Below are 22,330 nucleotides of genomic sequence, written 5' to 3'. Positions count from 1 at the left end.
CGGCTACTCGGGAGGCTGAGGCAGGAGAATGGCGTAAAAACCCGGGAGGCAGAGCTTGCAGTGAGCTGAGATCCGGCCACTGCACTCCAGCCTGGGCGACACAGCGAGACTCCGTCTCAAAAAAAAAAAAAAAAAAAAAAAAAAGAAAATATTTACTCATGTAAATAGGACACCCAAAATACATATTCATAAAATATTTTCGAGTTATAATTTCTATTCTATTTCCCTCAAATACTTCAACACTGACCATCACACTGTGGTCTTTCCTGTAGATCACAAGCCTATCCTGAAACAGAGTGTGAGTGTGAGTTATCTTCCGTAGGATGTTGGGTTTCCACAAACCTCAAGTCAGACTGCCCTTTTGTCAGCTCCCAGATTCATCATTGTATAGATATATGTTCTTAAAAATTACTTAACAAACATGTTAACATTTTCAGTTTCTTCAATCTATAAAAATGATGTCATTATAGTACCTATACCATCGGTTTTCCATGAGGATCACATGATGTCATGTGAGGTGGCAAGCACATAACAAACACATAATACATATAATGCTATTTACCTCTTGTACAAATAGTTCTGCTTAAGTTACATTTAAATTATACCCCATCAGGGCACATAACCTTAGGTTTTGTTGTGCTGAAGCAACATACACACGGAGAAAATCATTTCTGTCTCAATGATGGGTAACATGTCCTTTTCTAGTGATTATTTCTTAATCTTCCAAAATAAAGCTTCCTGAAGTCTTTAACACCGAGGAGGAATGTTTTCCACATTTTTTATATGAGACAAAAGGCTAGAAAAAGATAAAATTAAATAAATGGATTAAATGCATGGATTATTTTATTCTTCATATACTATGGTCATCCGAGCTGTTTATTTGGCATCTACACCGTTGGTTCACAGGATAGTTTAGTTAAAATGGACTAGGCAGTCAGTTTTCACTAACATTATTAAAAAACAGTCACATAATTTCAAAATAGCAGCAAGACTTCAAGGCATTTAAGTTTTAAAAAGTAGACAAGTATTCACCAAATTGCACCACCTGCATATTCCAGATAAATCCAAAAAAACAACTGAATATGCTCAAACATTTTCAAAAAAGAATATATTTCTATATTAAATATGTAAAATTCTACCTAAATTTGCATTCAAATTGGAAATAGTAAGTTAAGTGAAATAAATAATTGTGGTTTCTTATTGAAATCTACCTGACTTACATGTTAGATATGTTTTTTTCTTTTTTAGGGTCTTCTAGATGCATGTAATCAGATGCAAGCTGACTATCTTTCCCATCAGATAAACTCTACAATGTTGACTTTGACACTGGGGATAAAACTATTCAGTGTGGCCGACATGTTGATATCTTCAGGCTATGGTTAATGTGGAAAGCAAAGGTAGGAATTTGTCATCTTTTACTCATTCAACTTTTTATTGGAGTAGAAAAGAAAGGGGGTAAGGCTCATATTAATATGTGTATTTGGGGAAAAAAAACCAAAATTTTAAAGTTTTAGGGCTATGATAATCTGGTTTTTAACAAGAACATATTTAACTAATCAAGTTAATGATTTTCATTATTTATTTGGGATTTTGACATTTTACACCACAAGGTAGTAGAGAATACATGAACCTCGGGTGTTTCTAAGATGAGAACCTCTCAATGTTGTCAGGTGCCAAACAGATGTGTAAGTGTCTGAAATGCATGGGTTGTAAAGAGGGAATAATGAAACTGGAGACTATAGGAACAGTCTGATTCATTCACATTTAAATTACTCTGTAGCAATGTACCATCCATATTGATGAAGTTTAACAATTTACTCTTAATTTGTTGAGCACTATTTTACAGTCTAGGCAGTCTAGGTGCTGGGGAACGCAGTGAGCAAAGAAATCAAATTTCCTTTTCTCATGTAAGTTATGTTTGGGAGGGTTGTGGAGAGTTTGGGTGCTATAGACAATAATCAATGAGTTAGCTAGAAATGCTATTTAAAAAAACCAAGGGAGCTTAGAGAATATAGAGTGATGACACGTCATGCATTAAGAACAAGGACTTTGGATATTGTTTTCAGTGTTACATAAAATCACCAAGGAGAGACAGAATCAGATTATGTTGTAAAGGGAATGGTTTTGGCTTCTTATGATAAATGCATGGCAGGGAAGAGAAGAGAAGCAATATGGTTAGTTAGGAGGTTCTTCCAGTGATCTAGGCAAGACATGATGGTGGATTGACCTAAAAGTAGTTGGATCCTAGAGTAGTTCTAAGGTAAAATAAATAGGATTTACTGATGGATTGGATGTAGGGTATAAGAAGAAGGGAGTGAAAGAACATTCCAACCATTTTGATCTGAGCAACTAGGAGAAAAGAGTAATATCCTGAATTTAAGAAGGTGATGGAAAGAACTGTTTTGTATCATGGAAATACAGTTTTTATTAAGTTAAGACTGACAGATAAAGTGAAGATGTTGAATAGTGAATTGAGATTCAGTTGGAAGTTGTGGAAGATAATATACATTTAAAATTATTACATGTAGATAGTATTTGAAGTCATGGGACTGACCGTAGGTAGAAACAAGAGAAGGCAGGGAAAGGAAACTTAAAACATGGAAATCAAGGAGAAGCAGAAAAGATGCAACCAGGGACACTCTGAAGTGTAACCAAAGTATATAAAAGGATAACAAAGAAGGTGAGGTATCGGCCGGGCACCGTGGCTCATGCCTGTAAGTAATCCCAGCACTTTGGGAGGCTGAGGCAGGCAGATCACCTGCGGTCAAGAGATTGAGACCATCCTGGCCAACATGGTGAAACCCTGTCTCTACTAAAAATACAAAAATTAGCTGGGCGTGGTGGCGCGTGCCTGTAATCCCAGCTACTTGGGAGGCTGAGGCAGGAGAATCACTTGAACCCTGGAGGCAGAGGTTGCAGTGAGCCGAGATTGTGCCACTGCACTACAGCCTGGCAACAGAGTGAAACTCCATCAAAAAAAAAAAAAAAAAAAAAAAAGGAAAGAAAAAACAGCGAGGTGTCACCAAATCTATGGGAAGAAATAATTTCAGCAAACAAAGAATGATACTATATCAAACTATGTGTATTGCTTGACTAAAATGAGAACTGGAAATTGAAAATTAAATACTTCATTATTGTTCAGTAGTGATTTCAGAAAATTAAATACTTCATTATTGTTCAGTAGTGATCTCAGAAAATTAAATGCTTCATTATTGTTCAGTAGTGACCTCAGTAAGAACAGTTGTGTGAGAATAGAAAGTGAGGAAATGAAAAAAGCGAATGTAGAAAAGTGTTTTGAGGAGATTGACTATAAAGGGCAAAAGAGACACAGTGGTAGCTGGAGGGAAATTAATATCCAAAGGGATTTTTGTTTTTGTTGTTTTAGATCAGCTTTATTATAGCATACAAATATACTTTTTGTCATAGTCCAATAGATGGAAAAACATGGTTATGTAAAAAGAAAGTGAAAAACTGGAATGGGTGCTTTGTTTTATGCAAAAGGTGAGCAAGTGATGTAGTTTACAATTAAACTCCAGATAGGCTCATCCTATCTGGAGTAAGGTACAACCCATCTGTTGTATTGGGTTGATGAAAAAGAAATTTCCGTTTTTGCTACTATTTTTAATTGGTTTTTACCATTAAAAAGTGGCAAAAACCACAATTACTTTTGCACCAACCTAATAACTAGAGGAGACACCATATACAAATAGGTAGGATGGCATACTTGGTTCTACAATGTTATTTGCTTAGTATTCCTATTTTGTTAAAGAGCAAGAAACAAGATCATCTACTGAAATTGTGAGGAGTGAAGTGACACTGGAGATTTAGTGAGTTGAATGAAAGTATGAAAAATTATCTAGGCAATGGAGGATTGGCCAGGGAACTCTAGTCGGACTGTGGAGAGGTGCTGAAGGTCCACTTGAGATTTGTGGTTGTAACTTTACATTTACACCAATTCTCCAAGTTGCTTTTCCCCATCTGTATTTACCTGCCCACTACAAAAATGGAATAGACAGAAATATTGATTTAATGAGGTTAGGAGACAGTCAATTATTGACCTTTCCCTGGTACTTAAAGCAATTTATACAACACTTCCTTTTCCTATTAACACTTTCAACATATGTAACTTTGACTAAATATAAACATATTATAGACTCAAACTTAATATTCTCTAGTCCTAATGAACATAAAAGTATGATGTTATATTCAAAATAAGTAGAGCTTAGGTGTCTTTGACTCTTCATATAACTCTAATAGCAGGGGAAATTTGAGAAATATCACAAGAATATTGTAATTTGCAAAGAACCTAGACAAGTCATTTAAATTATCTCAGATTCAGGCTCTTCGTTTGTACAATTATGTGTACCTACCTCTTTATACAGATACAGTTGAGTTTAAATAAAATATTACATATAAACACCTATATTGCTATAATTCACCATATAACCTAAAGAGTTATCATTGTCACAAGTTATTTTCAATTAACATAAAGTACAATTTTTATATTATCGGGCTTGGGGCATCTTGATACTTTTTTATGACACATTTCAGCTTCACAAGCTTTATACATTTTAGCTTTACAAGCTGAAAAAAACAAATCAACATAATGAAAGCATGCCTGGTTTTCATTTGTAAATGCTAAGAGAAAATAACCCAGAATTTAAACAGGAAATCCTTTCAGAAACTGTACCAAATCTACCAGAGACAAGAGGTGACAGTAAATACTGAGTCAAAATTACTAAGAATGATTTTAATGGTGTTAAAGTTTATTATGTACTGCTATTTTGAAAGGACAATAGAGAAAAGAATATGAAAGGAGACATTTATGAAAATCATCAGAATGTGGTCAAATGTCCAGCATAATTAATTGTTTTGTTACAATTATAGGATCAATATGCAGATAGTCATTGCATATTCATGTCTCACACCTATTACATAAAAGCTTATGGTGGAGTCAAAAATTCAATCATAATTATCTATGATTATGGTCATTGTTACATGATATGAATCATATGAAAATAGCTAAAGTCACAGACTAATCTTTTAACTCATTTCACGTTTCATGATTTTGGTCACAAGAAAATATAAATGACTAAGTAAAGGAATATAATTTAAATTCTGCAGAGGAGTTTTTGGCTCTTGAATTTTTAAGAACTGTTTCAAGTATAAGCTACTTCCATTGCCAGTGTGTTTACCTTTATTCAATCTGTGGTTATTTAGGTCATCGTTATTTGCATCCAATGTTTAGATGATTCCATTGATTTTTAGAACTCTATGAATCCCAAATTATGGTTCCATTATTTTCCTAAATATCTCTCAAGAAAACTGCCGCCTTTCTAACTGCAAATTGCAAGTGATTTCTCAAGTCAAAATTCTAACTGAGGTGACAAGAATATTTGGCAGTCCCACCATTACCATGTACTCTATGACATTTCAGGAATAAAAAACACGTTAGAAACATAAAAATGTGTTAGTACCTTTTTAGGTCTCTTTTTCACCTTTATTAATAGTGATAATGGGTCAAGCTACCTGAAGTCAATATTGATTCTCAGATGTGAATACTTACCTATTGCCTAAAAGATCCATCTACTTCAGGATCAGGGTCTGCAGATACAGTTTCTCCAAATATTATACAATAAAAAGTATATGTTCTGCACCCTCCTCTTGCCCATTATTTATGTTTAACTGAAATAACCAACAACATTTTATAAAGCTATTTCTTTCACCCCCTTCCTAGTCCTCTATAGAAAGACGGACATTAGGTTCTGTGTAGATCAAAGGTTTGACATGAACTAAAAGAATCTTTCATGTATTATTAGCCCTACTGTTTAATTTGAAGTCATTTCTTTTGTTAGAAATTTGGTATTCCAAAAGCGAAGACATCATAGAAATCATCCATCAAGAACCTATTATATAGCCAACATTTGATACCGATATCTATATAATCAGTAACACAGGATTACACTTGGCAATTATATAAACTTTGAAGTTTCACAGATAATTTTTATTATTCTAAGATATGCATTCTGTAAATTCTTTTCCTGAAGATTTTTAAATGGACAATTTGGAATTTTGGGTAAACTTAAAAGACTTTAAAGCTCAAATTTTTGCACCTGTGCAGCCTTGTGTAAATTTTGGACACTGATAATTCCAATGTTTCTCAACCCACTTCTATACAGATAGCATTTTGTAAATATTTTTATAAAGTTTATCAACTTTGTAAGAGGTTACCAGTTCTCATATATAATAGCTTAGCTGCCAATCAAAGCATGTAGCTTGACCTAGCTTAAATAACAGTGTATATACCTAAATACTTGTCATGAGGTTCAATCTTGAACAAATGTTCAGCACTTATCAAAATATTTTTTAAAAGAAGTTATAATTATGCAGTTATCTAAATGATCATATAGTTCATCAATAAATGCGTGACATTAGAACTTTTTAACACAACCTACTGTAAGAAATAAATACATTTATGTTAATGTAATAACCCACATCCATATACACAAAATGTAATCAAACAAATTTTAGGGGGAAAAACCCTTGTAATATATGAAACTCTGATAAATTCTATTCTACTCTATTTTAGAGAGCTGTCACCTGGGTCACTGTTTGGCCTTTTATAAAATTGACTTAACTGATGTATTTTTAATATCCATACTTTTGAAAATTTTAGCCTTAAAATAAACATGAGGCTTTTTAGATCAGAGAAAGATAAATTATTTACTTACAGAATATCTTAGCATAGACACTCAAACACTCTATTTTCCTCTTCAGACACCACCATGAGGGCATCTTAGCCTACAGGTACAAAGGAGATTTATACTATCCTGCAGGAAACCCTAAAATTGTGAAACTGGAATCTTATGTAGGAGCTGGTACATGGAGGTGTGGGACCTATGAGATCTTATACTCTGGATTTCAAACAAATATTCTTTCAGGGGAGGAGAGAAAGATCTCTACCTCCTTCTAGGACAGAATGAAAATATTTGACTCCTGTGGAGATAGATAGCAAAGGTTTAAATACTCCTTCAATGGGAAAAGACAGCATATGCCTCCACCACAAAGGGCATCAGTAGTAACAGAATGTGAAAACCAAATGGGTATGGAAAAAAAGAAGACATCTTCTAATTTTAAAAGTTCCAAGTCTTGTTCATTATTCACTAGTCCTTTAGCCCAGGTTGTTAGTAATTTTGCTCAGAGAGCCCTAATCATGCAGGAACATGAAGTATTTTTCTTATATTGACTGAATTACTTTTAGGTTTTCTTTCATGGGTTGTCCCATATCAAGTGGCATGATAAAGAAAAGTCCTAAAGAAAGTGTGAAAGGATGTATAGTCATGTGTTGAAGACTTTGTCCAGTGCACACCATCCTCTTTGTGAATCACAAGGGATTTTTCTCTGGTGTCAGTATTAAGAGTAGTTATGCTCCACATCAGTTAACTTTTTGTTTAAGTGGGTATGAAATTCTTAGTACAAAACACAAATAGAATAATACAATCTGTAAAATGAATCACAGAGGCAAATTCATGGTCCTTTTTCAGTTGGTGTGTAATACCTTGGCACTCATTTTCTCTTCTAACGTTTTTACATTCATTGACTACTTTTTTTTTTTTTTTTGAGACACAGTCTCACTCTGTCACCCAGGCTGGAGTGCAGTGGCGCAATCTTGGCTCACTGCAAGCTCTGCCTCCTGGGTTCCCGCCATTCTCCTGCCTCAGCCTCCCGAGTAGCTGGGACTACAGGCGCCCGCCACCACACCTGGATAATTTTTGTATTTTCAGTAGAGACAGGGTTTCACTGTGGTCTCGATCTCCTGACCTCGTGATCTGCCCGCCTCAGCCTCCCAAAGTGCTGGGATTAGAGGCGTGAGCCACTGTGCCCAGCCTCATTGACTACTTTTTTGTAAATTTATAATCATCTTGTTCAGATATCTATATTTCTAAAAAACACTGTAATATATATGTACATGTATATATATGCATATATACATGTGTGTGTATATCTATATCTATATATATATATATACTGGTAACTCACTTTGAATACTTTGGTAATAAGGATTGAAAACATTAATACGTTAACTCACCAAAATGGACCTACCACTTATTGAACATTTATTGTGCTAGGACCTTTACATGTGTTATCTCGCTTTTATTTTCCAATAATTCTGCTGGATACGTATTGTACTTGCCCAGCAGGTTCTTCTTTCTTGCTTCACAGATAAAACCAATGCACTGAGACAGTGGTATTGCAATAGAGAAAGAGTTTGATAGAGAAAGAGTTCAATAGAGAAAGAGTTTAATAACTGCAGGGCCAGCAAAGTGGAAGGATGGAAGTTTATTTCTCAAATCAGCCTTCCTGAAAACTCTGAGGCTAGGGGTTTTCAAATATAATTTGGTAGACAGGGAGCTAGGGAATGGGGCTACTTCCCGAACCCCTTGCCTACCAAATTATACTTGGTCGAGTCAGGGATGTTATCACAGGAGATGAAAGCTGTATTCTTGTGCTAAGTCATTTCCTGGGTGGGGATCCCAAGACCAGATAAGGCGGTTTCTTGGTGTGGGTTATCAGCCCAGGTGATCCCAGCTGGTCCATTAGAATGCAGGGATTAAAAAATACCTGAAGCACAAATCTTAGGGTTTACAATAGTGATGTGATCTTTAGGAGTAATTGCAGAGGCTAAAAATCTTGTGTCCTCTGTCTATATGACTCCTAAACTATAATTCTAACCTTGTGACTAATTTGTTAGTTTTAGAAAGGTTGATTCAGTTCTTGAGCAAGGACAAGGTTAGTTTTGGGAAGGGACTGTTATCATTGTTGTTTTAAAGTTAAACTATAAACTAAATTTCTCCCATAGTTAGCTTGGCCTACACTGAGGAAGCAACATGGAGTCAGGTTCAATTTTTCTCACTGTTATAATTTTTGCAAAGGCAATTTCAGTATTATTATGTCTAGTAAGTATATACAGAAACAGTAGCTTACTGATGGATGGGGAGAACTAACTCTAAGCAATAGAGTTTTAGATGAGACCTGGCTACTCATCTATAGCCAACATGTATGTTTCTTTCCACATGTATGTTTCTTTCCACAAGTTCTTGTTGGCTGTCTCGATACAATTCATAGCACTATAAGAATGGCAAAATGCACACAGGATAGTGATAAGAAATCAGATTCATAATTTTTTTGCATACAGAGAATATGGCATAAAAATGATGCATCTATAGATATTACGTATTCAGGACTATCTCAAGGACTGGTTGACAAAAACTCAGTATAGTGGAAGGTTTTTTACTTAAAAGTTACATTCCTACATGGTGAAAATTAGGTTCAGGTAAAAATCTGTAGTGAGCTTGAAAGAAAGGAGTTGACTTGAAAATTTGTTATCATAATTTATAATTATTTTTATAATTATTAAATATTTAAATATTTTTAAGTGAGCCACCATTAGTACTCTTGCCAAAATAATGGGCATTAAGAGAAAATCTAAAAATATAAATTAAAAAACTCTATTTTGTTCTCATTTGCTTTAATTATACAATGAATACTTTGTTTATTGCAAAAGAGGAGCCATGATTAACAAAATTTAGATTTCTTACAAATGTAATTAATTATATAAAATACTGTGACAGATTTTAAACATCAGAGAAAAAACATATAGAAATATAAGATTCCACAAACATTACTTATGTATGCAAAAATAAATATAATGCAAAAGCCTACTTTGAGATGAATGTTTTACGTGAATTGGACAGGTTCTGGAACCATAAAATGAATCTGGCCATGAGAACGCTACGGAAAGCTTAACTGTGCAAGAGCCTCATCTGCTCCTCTAAAATCCACCATTGCCTTTACCTTGAGTCTGTGCTTCCCAAAGGGTGTTCCAGGCAGTGACTGAATTGGCAAGGACTCTATGACAGTCCTCATTCCTAGGAGACAGGAGAGTCCTCTCAAAGCTGACTTGGCATAAATATACTTGTGGCCTTTCTAAATCTTCCTCAGACTTTATGGTAGTCATGGATGCTGCTCCCCTACCTCCCCTTAACATCCCTTTTACTTAGAGCCAGACTTGTTCACTATCTGATGGCTCTCCCAGTCTAATCAGCTCTCTCTCCTCTGTCTTTCCCACAGGGACTTCCACCAATACAAGTGTTGAGCATTTTTAATCCCATCTTGGCATCTGCTTTTGGGAGGACCTGGTCTAACAGAATTTCTTAAAGTTTAGACTAAAGTTGCCATGGTCTTTGCTATTTAATCTTTGTAGATATTTTTCCAAGAAATTTAAAAATGCATTCACTATATGGACACATGGCATAATATTTTTTATTGTCATTTCAACATGTGTGAATGTTACCAAAAGATTCTATAGGAAAAATTTCTGGAGAGTGTTATGCTCTATGGCAACTACTTCAATGGTCCTTAGCCTCATTTCTTCAGAATTAAGAGACAGAATATTCTTTTTCAATAATTTCGATTAACTTTTCTATAAGTTTGTTTTGATTTATTTTTAACTACCAGTAATTTCCCCTGAAATAATTGCCCTCAGGAAAAAAAAAATACCTGGCATAATGTCAAATGATAAAGTGGTTATCTCAAGAAATTAGTTCATTGACATTTAATCCTACATATTCCTAGGCATTTCAGAGACTAACAGTGTGTTTGTTTGCAGTTGTGAGTTGCCAAGTGTGATAAGTTCTTACAATCAAAACTTACAACGTATTTTGGTTTATATATATATACATAGATGAATCATTTTTGTGTGTGTGTGTGTGTGTGTGTGTATATCCCTATTTCCTAGGGAGAAAAATAAGACATTTAAAAAGAATAAGGAATCGCCTGTAATCCCAGCATTTTGGGAGGCAGGTGGATCACAAGGTCAGGAGATCGAGACCATCCTGGCTAACACGGTGAAACCCCATCTCTACTAAAAATACAAAAAAAGAAAATTAGCCAGGCGTGGTGGCGGGTGTCTGTAGTTCCAGCTGCTTGGGAGGCTGAGGCAGGAGAATGGTGTGAACCCAGGAGGCGGAGCTTGCAGTAAGCGGAAATTGTGTCACTGCACTCCAGCCTGGGTAACAAAGAGACTCTGTCTCAAAAAAAAAAAAAAAAAAAAAAAGAATAAGGAGTGCTAGGGATAATGAGTATTTATAATGTTAAATAGAATGATCATCGCCAATAAAAGGTTATATTTCAACAAAAATCTCAAAAAAGTGAAGAGGAGGTAATGCTGCATTTAGGAGAAGCATAGCTAAAAGGAAACACAATTTAAAAACTTTGAGACAGAGCCCGCCTACTTTGTATAATGCACAACAGGATATCAGTGTGGCCAGAGTGGGGTGAGTATGGTTAACACAGGGAAGTAACACAAGTAAGAATGGATAGAAAAGGGTTACTTGACTATTAATGTTTCTTAGAACATTACAGCTTTCTTCCTGCATTAGAAACAAGTCCTAGTTTAAACAGAAAGTGTGGCCTTTTGGGACTCCCAGCATCCTCACTTACTGTATTGTATGTTGTAGATGCAGCACGCTTACACTGCACTGACAATGAGTGTGACTGGGCTCCTATGTATCATGAGTCCACTGGAATTCTATGCTTATGGTGCATTGCAAATGCTATGTATAAATGAGGTGTTAAAACATGGTAGACATTTATGTTGCATGTATATCCTTAGCTTATGTGCATGCTTCATTGTCCCATTGGACTCTGCTTACAAAACGCAAGCCCAAAATAAAACTTTAAAGAATTTCAGAACTGTGATAGCAGATCTTTCAACTGATATGAAACCCTTTTGAGTATGGGAGCCCTGTGCAACTGTGTAGCTTGTATACCCATAAAGCAAACCTTGATCACAAAGATCACTTAATTACTGAGAATATACTCAAGTACCACCTCATAGGACTGGAAAGTCTCTACACTACATAAGCCTAAAGTAAATGTGAATGGCATGGCCTCAACATGGGCAATCTATCCTGGACGCAAGCAGAAAGATCAGTCAGGAAGTAGTTTCAGTAATGAAGCAGAGAGTGATTGGGCTGACATAGTGACAGTGAATATGTTAAGAAATATCAAATTCTAATTAGATTTTGAAGGTATATTTGTCCATTCTCATGGTGCTAATAAAAACATACCCAGAACTGGGTGATTTATAAAGAAAAGAGGTTTAAGTGACAGCATGGCTGGGGAGGCCCAGGAAACTTACACTCATGGCAGAAGGGGAAGCAAACATGACCTTCTTCTCATGGTGGTAGCAAGAAGTGCCGAGTGAAGGGGGGAAAAGCCCCTTAGGAAACCATCAGATCTCGTGAGAACTCACTCACTATCATGAGAACAGCATGGGAGTAACCACCCCCATGATTCAGTTACCTCTACTGGGTCCGTTCCAGGACACGTGGGGATTATGGGAGCTACAATTCAAGATGAGGTTTGGGTGGGGAAAGAGTCAAACCATATCAAAAAGTAAGCCCAATGAAATTTGCCACAATATTAGGTGTGGAGTGTGAGAAAAAGAGGAGGGTCCAGGGTGAGAACAACTGCAATCTTTTGGGCCGTAGCAACTTGAAAGTAGAATTTACGTATTTTGAGATTGAGAAGACTGGTAGAAACAAGTTGCATATAGAAACATCAATATTTCAGTTTTGAACATGTCATTTAAGATGTAATTAGTCATCAGTAAGAAGTAATTAGTCACCAAAGTGGAGCTTTGAATAGGTAGTTGAATATATGAGTCTGAGTTTCACAGATACTAAAGCACATTAAATAAATTTGAGGAACATCTTGAAGGTAATTTAAAGTTCTTACTTAAATTGAACCTTTGATTTGATTTATTTTAAAATTACAGGGAACCCTTGGCTTTGAGGGACAAATCAACAGATATATGGAACTTGCAAAATACTTCTATAAGGTTTTAAAGAAAAAAGATAACTTTAAGCTTCTGTTTGATGCAGAGGTAAGGAGGACTCTTAGCTTTTTATTTTTTAATTAATTTTTGAGATAATTTAATTGATCTCTATTTTCTTTTCTGAGTATTTTTATCTGAATCTACTACTTATCTCATGTGTTGGGAGAACCTTATGGGTACACTTAATTATTGTAAGTATTTTATTTTACCTGAGTTCATGTAAGTTAGGTTTTAAAACATTTTTAATTTCTTTGTCTTATAAGCAAAGAGTCCAAAAGACTACGTTAATAAGTACATTCAATTTTTACATTTTTAAAACAATGAAACTGTTTGCTTTTAACTGTGTTTCCGGGCATCTCTGGCACTAAATAAAATGTAATTTAATTGTTCTTAGTTTTTTTGTTTGTTTGTTTGTTTTGTATCTTAGAGTAGGCAATTGCATTTCTAGACAGTAGATAAAATAAGAGAAGGTAGGCTTTAAATTATAATAATCTTTGGTACATTGTTATCAAGTCACTAAGCTGATATTAATGACAGATTTGAGAATTTTGCTAGCATTACATTGTATATCAATCTTTAAGGCTCAGTAAACCTTCTACTGGCACACAGTAAATCGTTCTAATAAGAGTACCTATTAAGAAACAAAGGTACCTTGTCTATCTTCTAAATTGTCTCGCTCTATGTTATTATCTTAATATTTGCTTATTCCTCTGCTTTAAGTGGAAACTAAACTTTGTTTTTAATACTACACACAATCTGACAGTTTAATTTCCTCTCTGAAATAAGCTTTGATAGCTCACTTAAGTTCCCTTTCATCCTTTGTCTATGTGAATGACACTCAGTCATCTAAGCCAGAAACCTTGAATTCATCTTGAAAGCCTGACGTTGGTCATCATGCTGATGAATTCTCTCCCTTGAAGCTTTTGGAAATGGAAGCACTCCTATCTACACTACAGCTAGGCCTTCAGTGAAGTCCTTTTCATTCTCTCCTGAATGATGAGAACATTCTATTTACTAATATTCTCCTATCTTCAATAATATTTCCCTCGAAATCAGTTATCTTTACTTCAACTTGAGTGATCTTTCTCAAATACAAAACTGATGCTCTCATTATTTGTTTAAAATAGTTGAAGTAATGGTCATGGCATGGATGAATGGAAATTTGAAGGAATTCATAAACCAGAATATGGGGAAGATGATCACACACATATGAAAATCCTCAAGAATTATGATGGGAGAGTTTATTGGAGAAACAAGCAGATCCCATGCCAGACTAGGCCCTCTCTGAGGAAAGTAGCTACTTCTTTTATCTCTGCATCCAGGCCCTGGCATGTGCTAAGCACAGGAGAAAACCTTTATTTAAATACATAAACATTAAGTGAAATAAATTAAAGTACTTCTGAAATAATAAAGTCACTAAAGAATTAAGTGGAGTTTTAATGGATACTTGTAAAGTATTTTTCTTTGATTTAGCCTGAGTCCACCAATGTCTGCTTCTGGTATTTCCCAGCAAGGCTTAAACGTATTCCAAAAGGTTTTCAAAGACATCAAGAACTCCAAAAGGTAAGGGTTTGTTTTTTTTTAAATATTTGGTATGTGGTATTTTTATTTCTAATTTTAATATTGACTTTTAATGAGTCTATTTAGTTTCGTTAGTGGATTGGTGGTCATATGATTCCAAGCTACTGGTTTAATAATTATATGGGACTCACTGATTAATGGGTTGATAACTCAACCCATTAGTCATTTTGAAATTAATCCAGTCATTAGTTATGTATCGAAAAAATATTTCAATGCCTAATATGCAATCAGCTGAAATTCATACCCTTTGGTTAATTTATTCATTAGTTAATATTTCCCAGGTGTGCCAGTAGGAGTTGAAACTTAAAAAATGAATAAGACAGAATCCTTGTCCTTAGTTGGCTTGAAAAATTAGTAGGAGAGAATAAAAAGTATAGATAACTACAATTCCAAAGAAAAACAGACGAGACACTTCATGAAATGTTATCAATTTTAAAATATTTATCATAAATTGAGCAAGAATCTGATAGATATTTTATTATAGATCCATTAACAATACTGAAAAGAATTCAAATGAATGTCATAGAATGAGAATATTTCATCTGATTGTCTTATTTAAAGTGGACATTATCACCACTGTATGCTATTTAGCCATATATTTAATATGAGCTTTTGCCTAATCTTAAGCATGTATCATAATACTTATTTTATAATATTACCACCACTTTCTGAATTAGCTGATAGTTCAACCACGTTTTTTACATAATTTGAGTTGCCCTAAGGTAAGTTGAAAAAAAATTGTCTGACATTAATGTTTAAGGCCATCAAAATTTTCTATCATCATTAGTAAGTTTCAATGGGCTTGTAAGAGAAAATGGAGTTTTTGTTTTCCTTTTTGCTTTTCACAGTACTGTTATGTAAATATGTTATGGTTTGAGGCAAGGACAAAGTGAAGCTCTTATTTTTTTTTTCCTAAGCATATACACCTTCCACTAGGGTAGCTACCACCAACTGAGTTAGCCAGAAGCAAGGTGGCTTCTAGAGGCACACCCAAACCACTCAGCCTCTTAGAGTTCTACACGTGTTCCTGACTGGAGGGCAAGCCAAGACTATTAAACAATTTCTCACAATATTACAGACACTAAAAAATACCCAAGATGGTATTGTTATATTGAATAAAATATTAATTAGAGAAGGAAACCAAATAAAATTCCTGACTCTTGAATGATAGAATTGTATGTGTGTGTGTGTGTGTGTATATATAATTGTATGTGTGTATATATTTACACATGCATAAATATGTATATTTGCTTCTGCACTGCCATCAGTCTTATAGGAAAGTTAAATATGGATAGCATTTGTAACATTTAAAGGTAAATTGTTTGCAGATTGCATACTTATAGAACACCATCTTTGGCTTTTCTGAGTGTTGGTGTCACTTTGCCCTATAATAGTAGCCAAAGTTATTTTAATGTGCTCTAACACTACCTGCATGATGCCATTTTAGGAGCTGAACAAGACAATTAAATAGAGCTTGTCTCTATGAAATTTACAAAGAAACTATATTTGCCACAAAATAGTGACCTTGTAGGAAAACTCAAGATATACAATAATGATTCAAATAATGCAAATAATACTAAAACATGATAATATTTTTCCATTCTCCATTTCATTTTACCTCTTTCCCAGGTACTTCTACTTGAATTGTCATATAACTATAAGGAAATGGCACATGCCTTTCTCTAATGCAGTCTAGCAAGTTTATATTACTTTATGGTTGGTAATTGTAAATCATGGGGTAATGAGAGTTGCAATATGAATACAGAATATGCTGCATTTTTTTGTACTAAGCTACTTCTTAAAAATTATCTCTGATGGTTTTGAATTGCCTACAATTTACTTGAAGCTAATGACAGTTATGTAGCCATCTGGAATATGGAAGAGTATTTGCTTGTAAAACTTCTTTATAATAATATTTACATTTACACACAGATTGCTCCAAAGATTAAAGCACAGATGATGATGGAAGGCACAGTCATGATAAGCTACCAGCCACGTGGAGACAAAGTAAATTTTTTTCGAATGGTTTTCTCTAATCCTGCCACAAGACAAAAAAATGTTGACTATCTTATTGATGAAATTGAAAGGCTTGGGAAGGATTTTTCATACTTCAGTGTGAACTTGAATATCCCATGTAAACATCAACTTTAAAATTCTATTCCTAAAGATAGTAAGAAAGGAATACTGAAAATGTTATAAAAATGTTACAAATGAGAACTTTTAATTATTATTGTATGCTATGTAAGATGAAAGAGAATCCAGTTTATACACATGCACACACATTTGTTCATGTATTTGTTATTTGCTATAATTCAATACATATTTAGCACCTGTTAAATGTTAGATACTTTCTTGGTGTGCTTAGGATACATCAGTAAATAGGAGACAAAAACCTCTCGTCTTGAGAAGAGAAATTCCATTGTGGACATTTAATACCTTAACATGTATTTTATGTGCTTGATAAAACATATAAGATGTTTCTCTTTGTTAAACAAACAATTATGATGTATAAATGTTCTTTATTTTGGATCAGAGAGAGGGAAGGGAATAACTGGGCTGACATATTTGCCTTTTAATCCTTGCATTTTTATTTAGAAGTGACTATAGCTTTTATCAAGCTCCTAATTTAACTCACTTTTTTCTGCAACATCATTTTAATGTCACGAAAGATCAACTGCGGTGACACCCTTTTGTAATTATCCAAAAATACATTAACCATAGCTAACATCACATGAACACTTCTCATGTATCACATGGTTTCCTAACTTGCTAACCTAAGTTACATGGTCTCATTTAATTCTCGATTGACATTATGATTTAAATGATTTATTGTCTCCATTTCATGAATGTGAAGATTAAGGCTTAAAGATTAAATAATGTGTCTAACATCATGCTGTTAAGTAATACAATCAAAATCTGAAGCTAGCTAGGTTTCTTAAGGGTGGATGGCAAAAAAATCTGCCAAACGCTTTGCTGCAATTCATGGACGCCACCTACCAGCTGAGCTGTTTGTCAAATCACTGGACTTAAGCAGCTCTGTTTTCTTTTCTCTTAAAGTAGAAATAATAATAATCACTATCTCACAGGACCATTCTCAGGATAAAATGAAATAATTAGGCTAATTGTGTTCATTTTTCATATTTAAAATTTGACTACATTAGTCAGAAATGTTTTATATAAATATAGTATTATAATTATATATAATATATAATATAGTATATTATATGTAATTATAATATAGTATAATTATATAATTATATATACAATTAATATATATTATGTATGATATATAATTAATAATTTATGATTATATATAATTATCAATAATCATATATGTAATTTCATTTTATGTAAATATTTTAAAAATATAATATACAAAATATATATTATGCATAATTATATATTATATATAAATATATATTATACACTATACTATACACTATATATAAAATTAGTATATTAAATATATAATGTATAATAAAATTATATTTATATATAGTATATGTAAAATAGAGTATATATTAAATTTATATATAATATAAAATATAGAATATATTATGTATAAATATATAAAATATATAATTTTATATTTCTATATATTATATAATTTATAACATAAATTATATATAATATATAAATTAATATATTTTTATTGTATATATATCATATATACTCTATAGTACATATATAGTGTAAATTGTATTTATAATGTATATAATATAGTATATATAATGTAATATAGTATATATGACATGTATATAAATTATATACAAATAATAAAATATATATTTATAAATACATTATATATATTTTATGATATATATGTAATATTAGATATATATGTTATATATAATAAATATATTTATATTATAATAAAACATATATAATAACTAATTAAAAATACATATAATGTATTTTATAATTATAAACATATATTTTATTTATATATATATTATATAAAATAGGTATTTTATATAAATTTTTATAAAATAAAATTTATATAAAATACCTATTTTATATATTATATAATATATAATATATAGAGAGTATATATACATATGTACTCTATTATACATTATAATAGCATATACATTATACTGTGTATGGTATAGTATATATTATATGTAATTTATACTATAATTATATATAAAACATAATTATACATAATACACATTTTATATATTTAAATTTATTTACATTTATATATAGTGAATAATATATAATATATATTTATTAGATATTGTATAATTATTACATAAATATACAATATAAAAATTATATTTTTATAGTTATATGTAAATCATATATATATTATATATCTATATATTATATAATATACAATGTATCTATAATATATACATATATATCTATATGTAATTATATGTTGATTATGTAAACATAATACATAATTAATATCTATACTATATATGATATATACAATATATCTATTTGATCATATATCTACATAATTATATATAATTATATATTAGATTATGTTATATATTACATATTTATGTTATATAATATAAACAACATATGCTTTACATATAATATATTGTAAAATACAGAGATTATGAATTTGTCACTTGAAACATGTTTCAACAAAACTAAAAAAATAGACATTTTAAAATTATACTTTGGTTCTAGGTTCTATAATTTTGTTTCTAAAGTGCAAAGAATGTCACTTCTGTGATAAAATGACCAGAGTTTATCAGCAAATGTGATATTAATCTAGGAGGAAGGGACATATTTTTGTCAAGTAAAGAAATTTTAGAAGAATTTTAGCCATGAATTATTTTTGATTCAGAGTCAAGTTGCCTACCTGCATTAACATATCCTGTAAACTCAGCGTCTACCTTTCTAATAGTAAAAATAAAGGTCATTTTTTTGTGCATCCTACTCCCTGTATTTACCAATATAAAGAGATATTTGGAGAAATCTATGAGAGACTGGAAGGTTTATGGGGACAGCAAGAAATACATTTGGATCAAAACAATGGATGTTACATTTGCTGAGCTGGGTCCTGTGTTCCCAGGCAGACCAAATCATCTGCAGCAGAGAGCTCACAATACAAACAGTAATTGAACTGTTAGCTTCGAGATTCTCTCCTGGCAACCCTGAAATTCTGTTTGGGGCCATATTACCACTGCTGTGCCTTGGTAGCATTTTATGACACATTCAATCTTTCACAGATAGTACACTCAGTAGTTCCAAGTCTCAGTTCTCTTATTCTCATCCCTCAAATCATTTAGAGCTAAATAGAAATGGAAGTGAAGCTGTATCCAAATTATCCTTTGCTTAGTCAAGAGCTGGGGGGACATAGTGCAGACTTTATGTTAATTATCTTTGCCCAGATCACACATCTCAGGGAATAATTGACATAATTAAAAGTGCTATAACATCATTCAACATCGTTAACTGTAGCACATGCACTCCACTTCAGTGATTTATGGATAAGTTTGAAAATCAACATTATTCAGTCTTTCAAAATCCTATGGATTATTGCATAATTACAACAAGTACATTCAGTAACTGTGTTATAAATTAAATTTTCCTTTCAACAGATGATTTACTGTGACAGTTCAACAGTGCTGAATTTTTGTTACAATAACTCTGTATTGAACAGTTAAATGCTACCAAGAAATAAGATGAAAATATGTGAAAATGCCAATTATGGAAGGATATTTTATAGCTTTATTAAATGTGGCCTATACTTTTTATTGATTTCCAAAATGACTAATAGTTCTGTGATTTTCTCCCTCATAAAAGAGGCACAATTTTGCATCATTCTGCTTTTGATTTTATGCTTACCTTTCACCCTATAACTCCAAAGCCATGGAAGGTCTTTAGACTCCTCATTGAGCAAAGAAGGACTCAGGCTAGGACCTAGAATATAGCAGGGACCAAGAGAAGTTATATTACTTATTGATCGATTCACACATTTACACATCCTTACAAAAATGCACACAAATAAATGTGATCATGTCTAAGTAAGAGTAGCTTTAAGGGACCTGACTAAATGTTATTACTTGTTACATTTAGAACTTACTATAAAAATCATAGAAATTTAAGCTGTTTCTCCTTCTTTGGAACAGTACATGTGTTACATACTTAGGTAATCTAAAATTGGCACAGGAAAACTCTGTGTCAAAGTATTGCAGACATCATAGTCAAAAGAACTAATTATTTATTGTTAATCTCATAATTCTCTGTATAATATTATCTTAGTTCAAACAGAAGCTTGGAATTCAGACCTACTGAAGGAAATACTTGTTCAAATAAAGACTAAAGATTTAAAAGTATTTAAAAGCAATACAAAATCAAAATACAAAAATCAATTTAATTTCTAAACACTCGTAGTTAGCGGTCTGAAAGTGAAATTAAGAATCTATTTACAATAGCACCAAAAACAATAAAATTAATTGCAATAAATTTAACAAAAGAAGTTCAAACAAGCACACAATAAACTGCAAGACATCACTGAAAGAAATTAAAGACCTAAGGAAACAGAAATAAATCCATGTTCGTTATCAGAAGACAAATTTCTTGAAAATTCTGTACTCTCCAAATTAATCTACAGACACAACAGAGTTCCTATCAAAATCCCAGCTACGATTTTTCGGTAAAATTTGACAAGGATTTGAAAGTCATTTGACCAAACATTTCTCCAAAGAAGATACACAAGATAAGCACAGGAAAAGATAATCAATATCATTACCGTTAAGGAAATGCAAATCAAAACCACAATGAGATATCACTTCACACGCATTCGGATAATTAAAACAAAAAAGACAAACAGTATCAAGTGTTTATGAGAATGTAGAAGAAACTGGAACCCTCCTATATTTGGGGCAGAGAAATAAAATGGTGCAGTGACTTTGAAAATCAGTTGGCATTTCATCAAAATGTTAAACATAGAATTGCCATATGACTCAGAAACTCACTCTCAGTTATTCCACTTCCAAAATAAAACTTATGTCCACATAAAAACATGGACATGAATGTTTATACCATCATTATTCATAATAGTCAAACAGTGGGAAAAAATCAAATTTCCATCAACTGATGAATGAATAAGCAAAATGTGGTATAGTAATGTGGATCATACTTGGCAATAGAAAGGAATAGAAAGGAGTATTGATACATGTTACAACACATATAAACCTTGAAAGCAGTACGCCAAGTGATAAAAGCCAAGCACAAAAGTTCACATCTTATATGATTTCGAAGTGTCCAGAATAGGCAAATCCATAAATACAGGAAGAGCATTAGTGTATTCAGGTGCTTGGGGCTAGGGGAGAATGGGGAATGACTGCTAATAAGTACAGTTTCTTTTGGTAATGAAGAAAGTGCTGTAAAATTAGATAAAGATGATGATTGCACAGCTTTTTGAATACACTAGAAACCAATAATTGTGCACTTTAAAAAGATGAGTGTTATAACAGTAAATTATACTGCAACACAACTGTTATTTAAGAAAAAAATCTTTAAACATTTTCTTATGAAACAAAGTTCATATTCTAGCTACTGTTCCCAATCCTGTCTCTGCAATGGGAGTCGTTGCAAAAACATCAAGCATGGCAAAGTCCTGGAGAACCCATGTCAGTAGATCCTGCACTGATCCCAGCAGCTCCGTCACTTAAAACCTTCACAGATTATTTTGATTTGAGCCAAGACAGGAAAGGATTATGCCAAATTCTGGGATGTGTCAGCAAACTTTAACTAAAGAGACTGTTTGTAATGGGAGCTGAAGAAAGCATAAATTGAAACTTGTCTTGACATCGATGTATATGCTATATCCTATTATCTGCTCAAGAACCTTCTGTTGTTCCCAATATTCCACAAATA

The 22,330-nt window shown here is 32.7% G+C and overlaps 1 protein-coding gene across 1 annotated transcript; it reads left to right on the top strand.

Moving 5' to 3' along the window:
* Positions 1 to 962: 962 nt before the first annotated feature.
* Positions 963 to 17,586, top strand: LOC100423704 (glutamate decarboxylase 1-like). The gene is made up of 4 exons (XM_015122127.3): positions 963 to 1,397; positions 12,842 to 12,949; positions 14,375 to 14,464; positions 16,415 to 17,586. The coding sequence occupies exons 1-4, from the start codon at positions 1,383 to 1,385 to the stop codon at positions 16,631 to 16,633; spliced, it is 432 nt and encodes a 143-aa protein (XP_014977613.3). The 5' UTR covers positions 963 to 1,382; the 3' UTR covers positions 16,634 to 17,586.
* The last annotated feature ends 4,744 nt before the right edge of the window (positions 17,587 to 22,330 follow it).

The sequence above is a fragment of the Macaca mulatta genome, chromosome 18 (genome assembly GCF_049350105.2).
Source record: "Macaca mulatta isolate MMU2019108-1 chromosome 18, T2T-MMU8v2.0, whole genome shotgun sequence".
Classification (NCBI taxonomy): domain Eukaryota; kingdom Metazoa; phylum Chordata; class Mammalia; order Primates; family Cercopithecidae; genus Macaca; species Macaca mulatta.
Note: the sequence above shows the minus strand (reverse complement) of the source record. Positions and strands in the feature narration are given on the sequence as shown.

Bases quoted from the DNA above. Each gene is read 5' to 3' on its own strand.
- LOC100423704 (XM_015122127.3), top strand. The intron at 12,950-14,374 runs GTAAGGAGGACT...TCTTTGATTTAG, and splicing joins AGCTTCTGTTTGATGCAGAG to CCTGAGTCCACCAATGTCTG. The intron at 14,465-16,414 runs GTAAGGGTTTGT...ATTTACACACAG, and splicing joins GACATCAAGAACTCCAAAAG to ATTGCTCCAAAGATTAAAGC.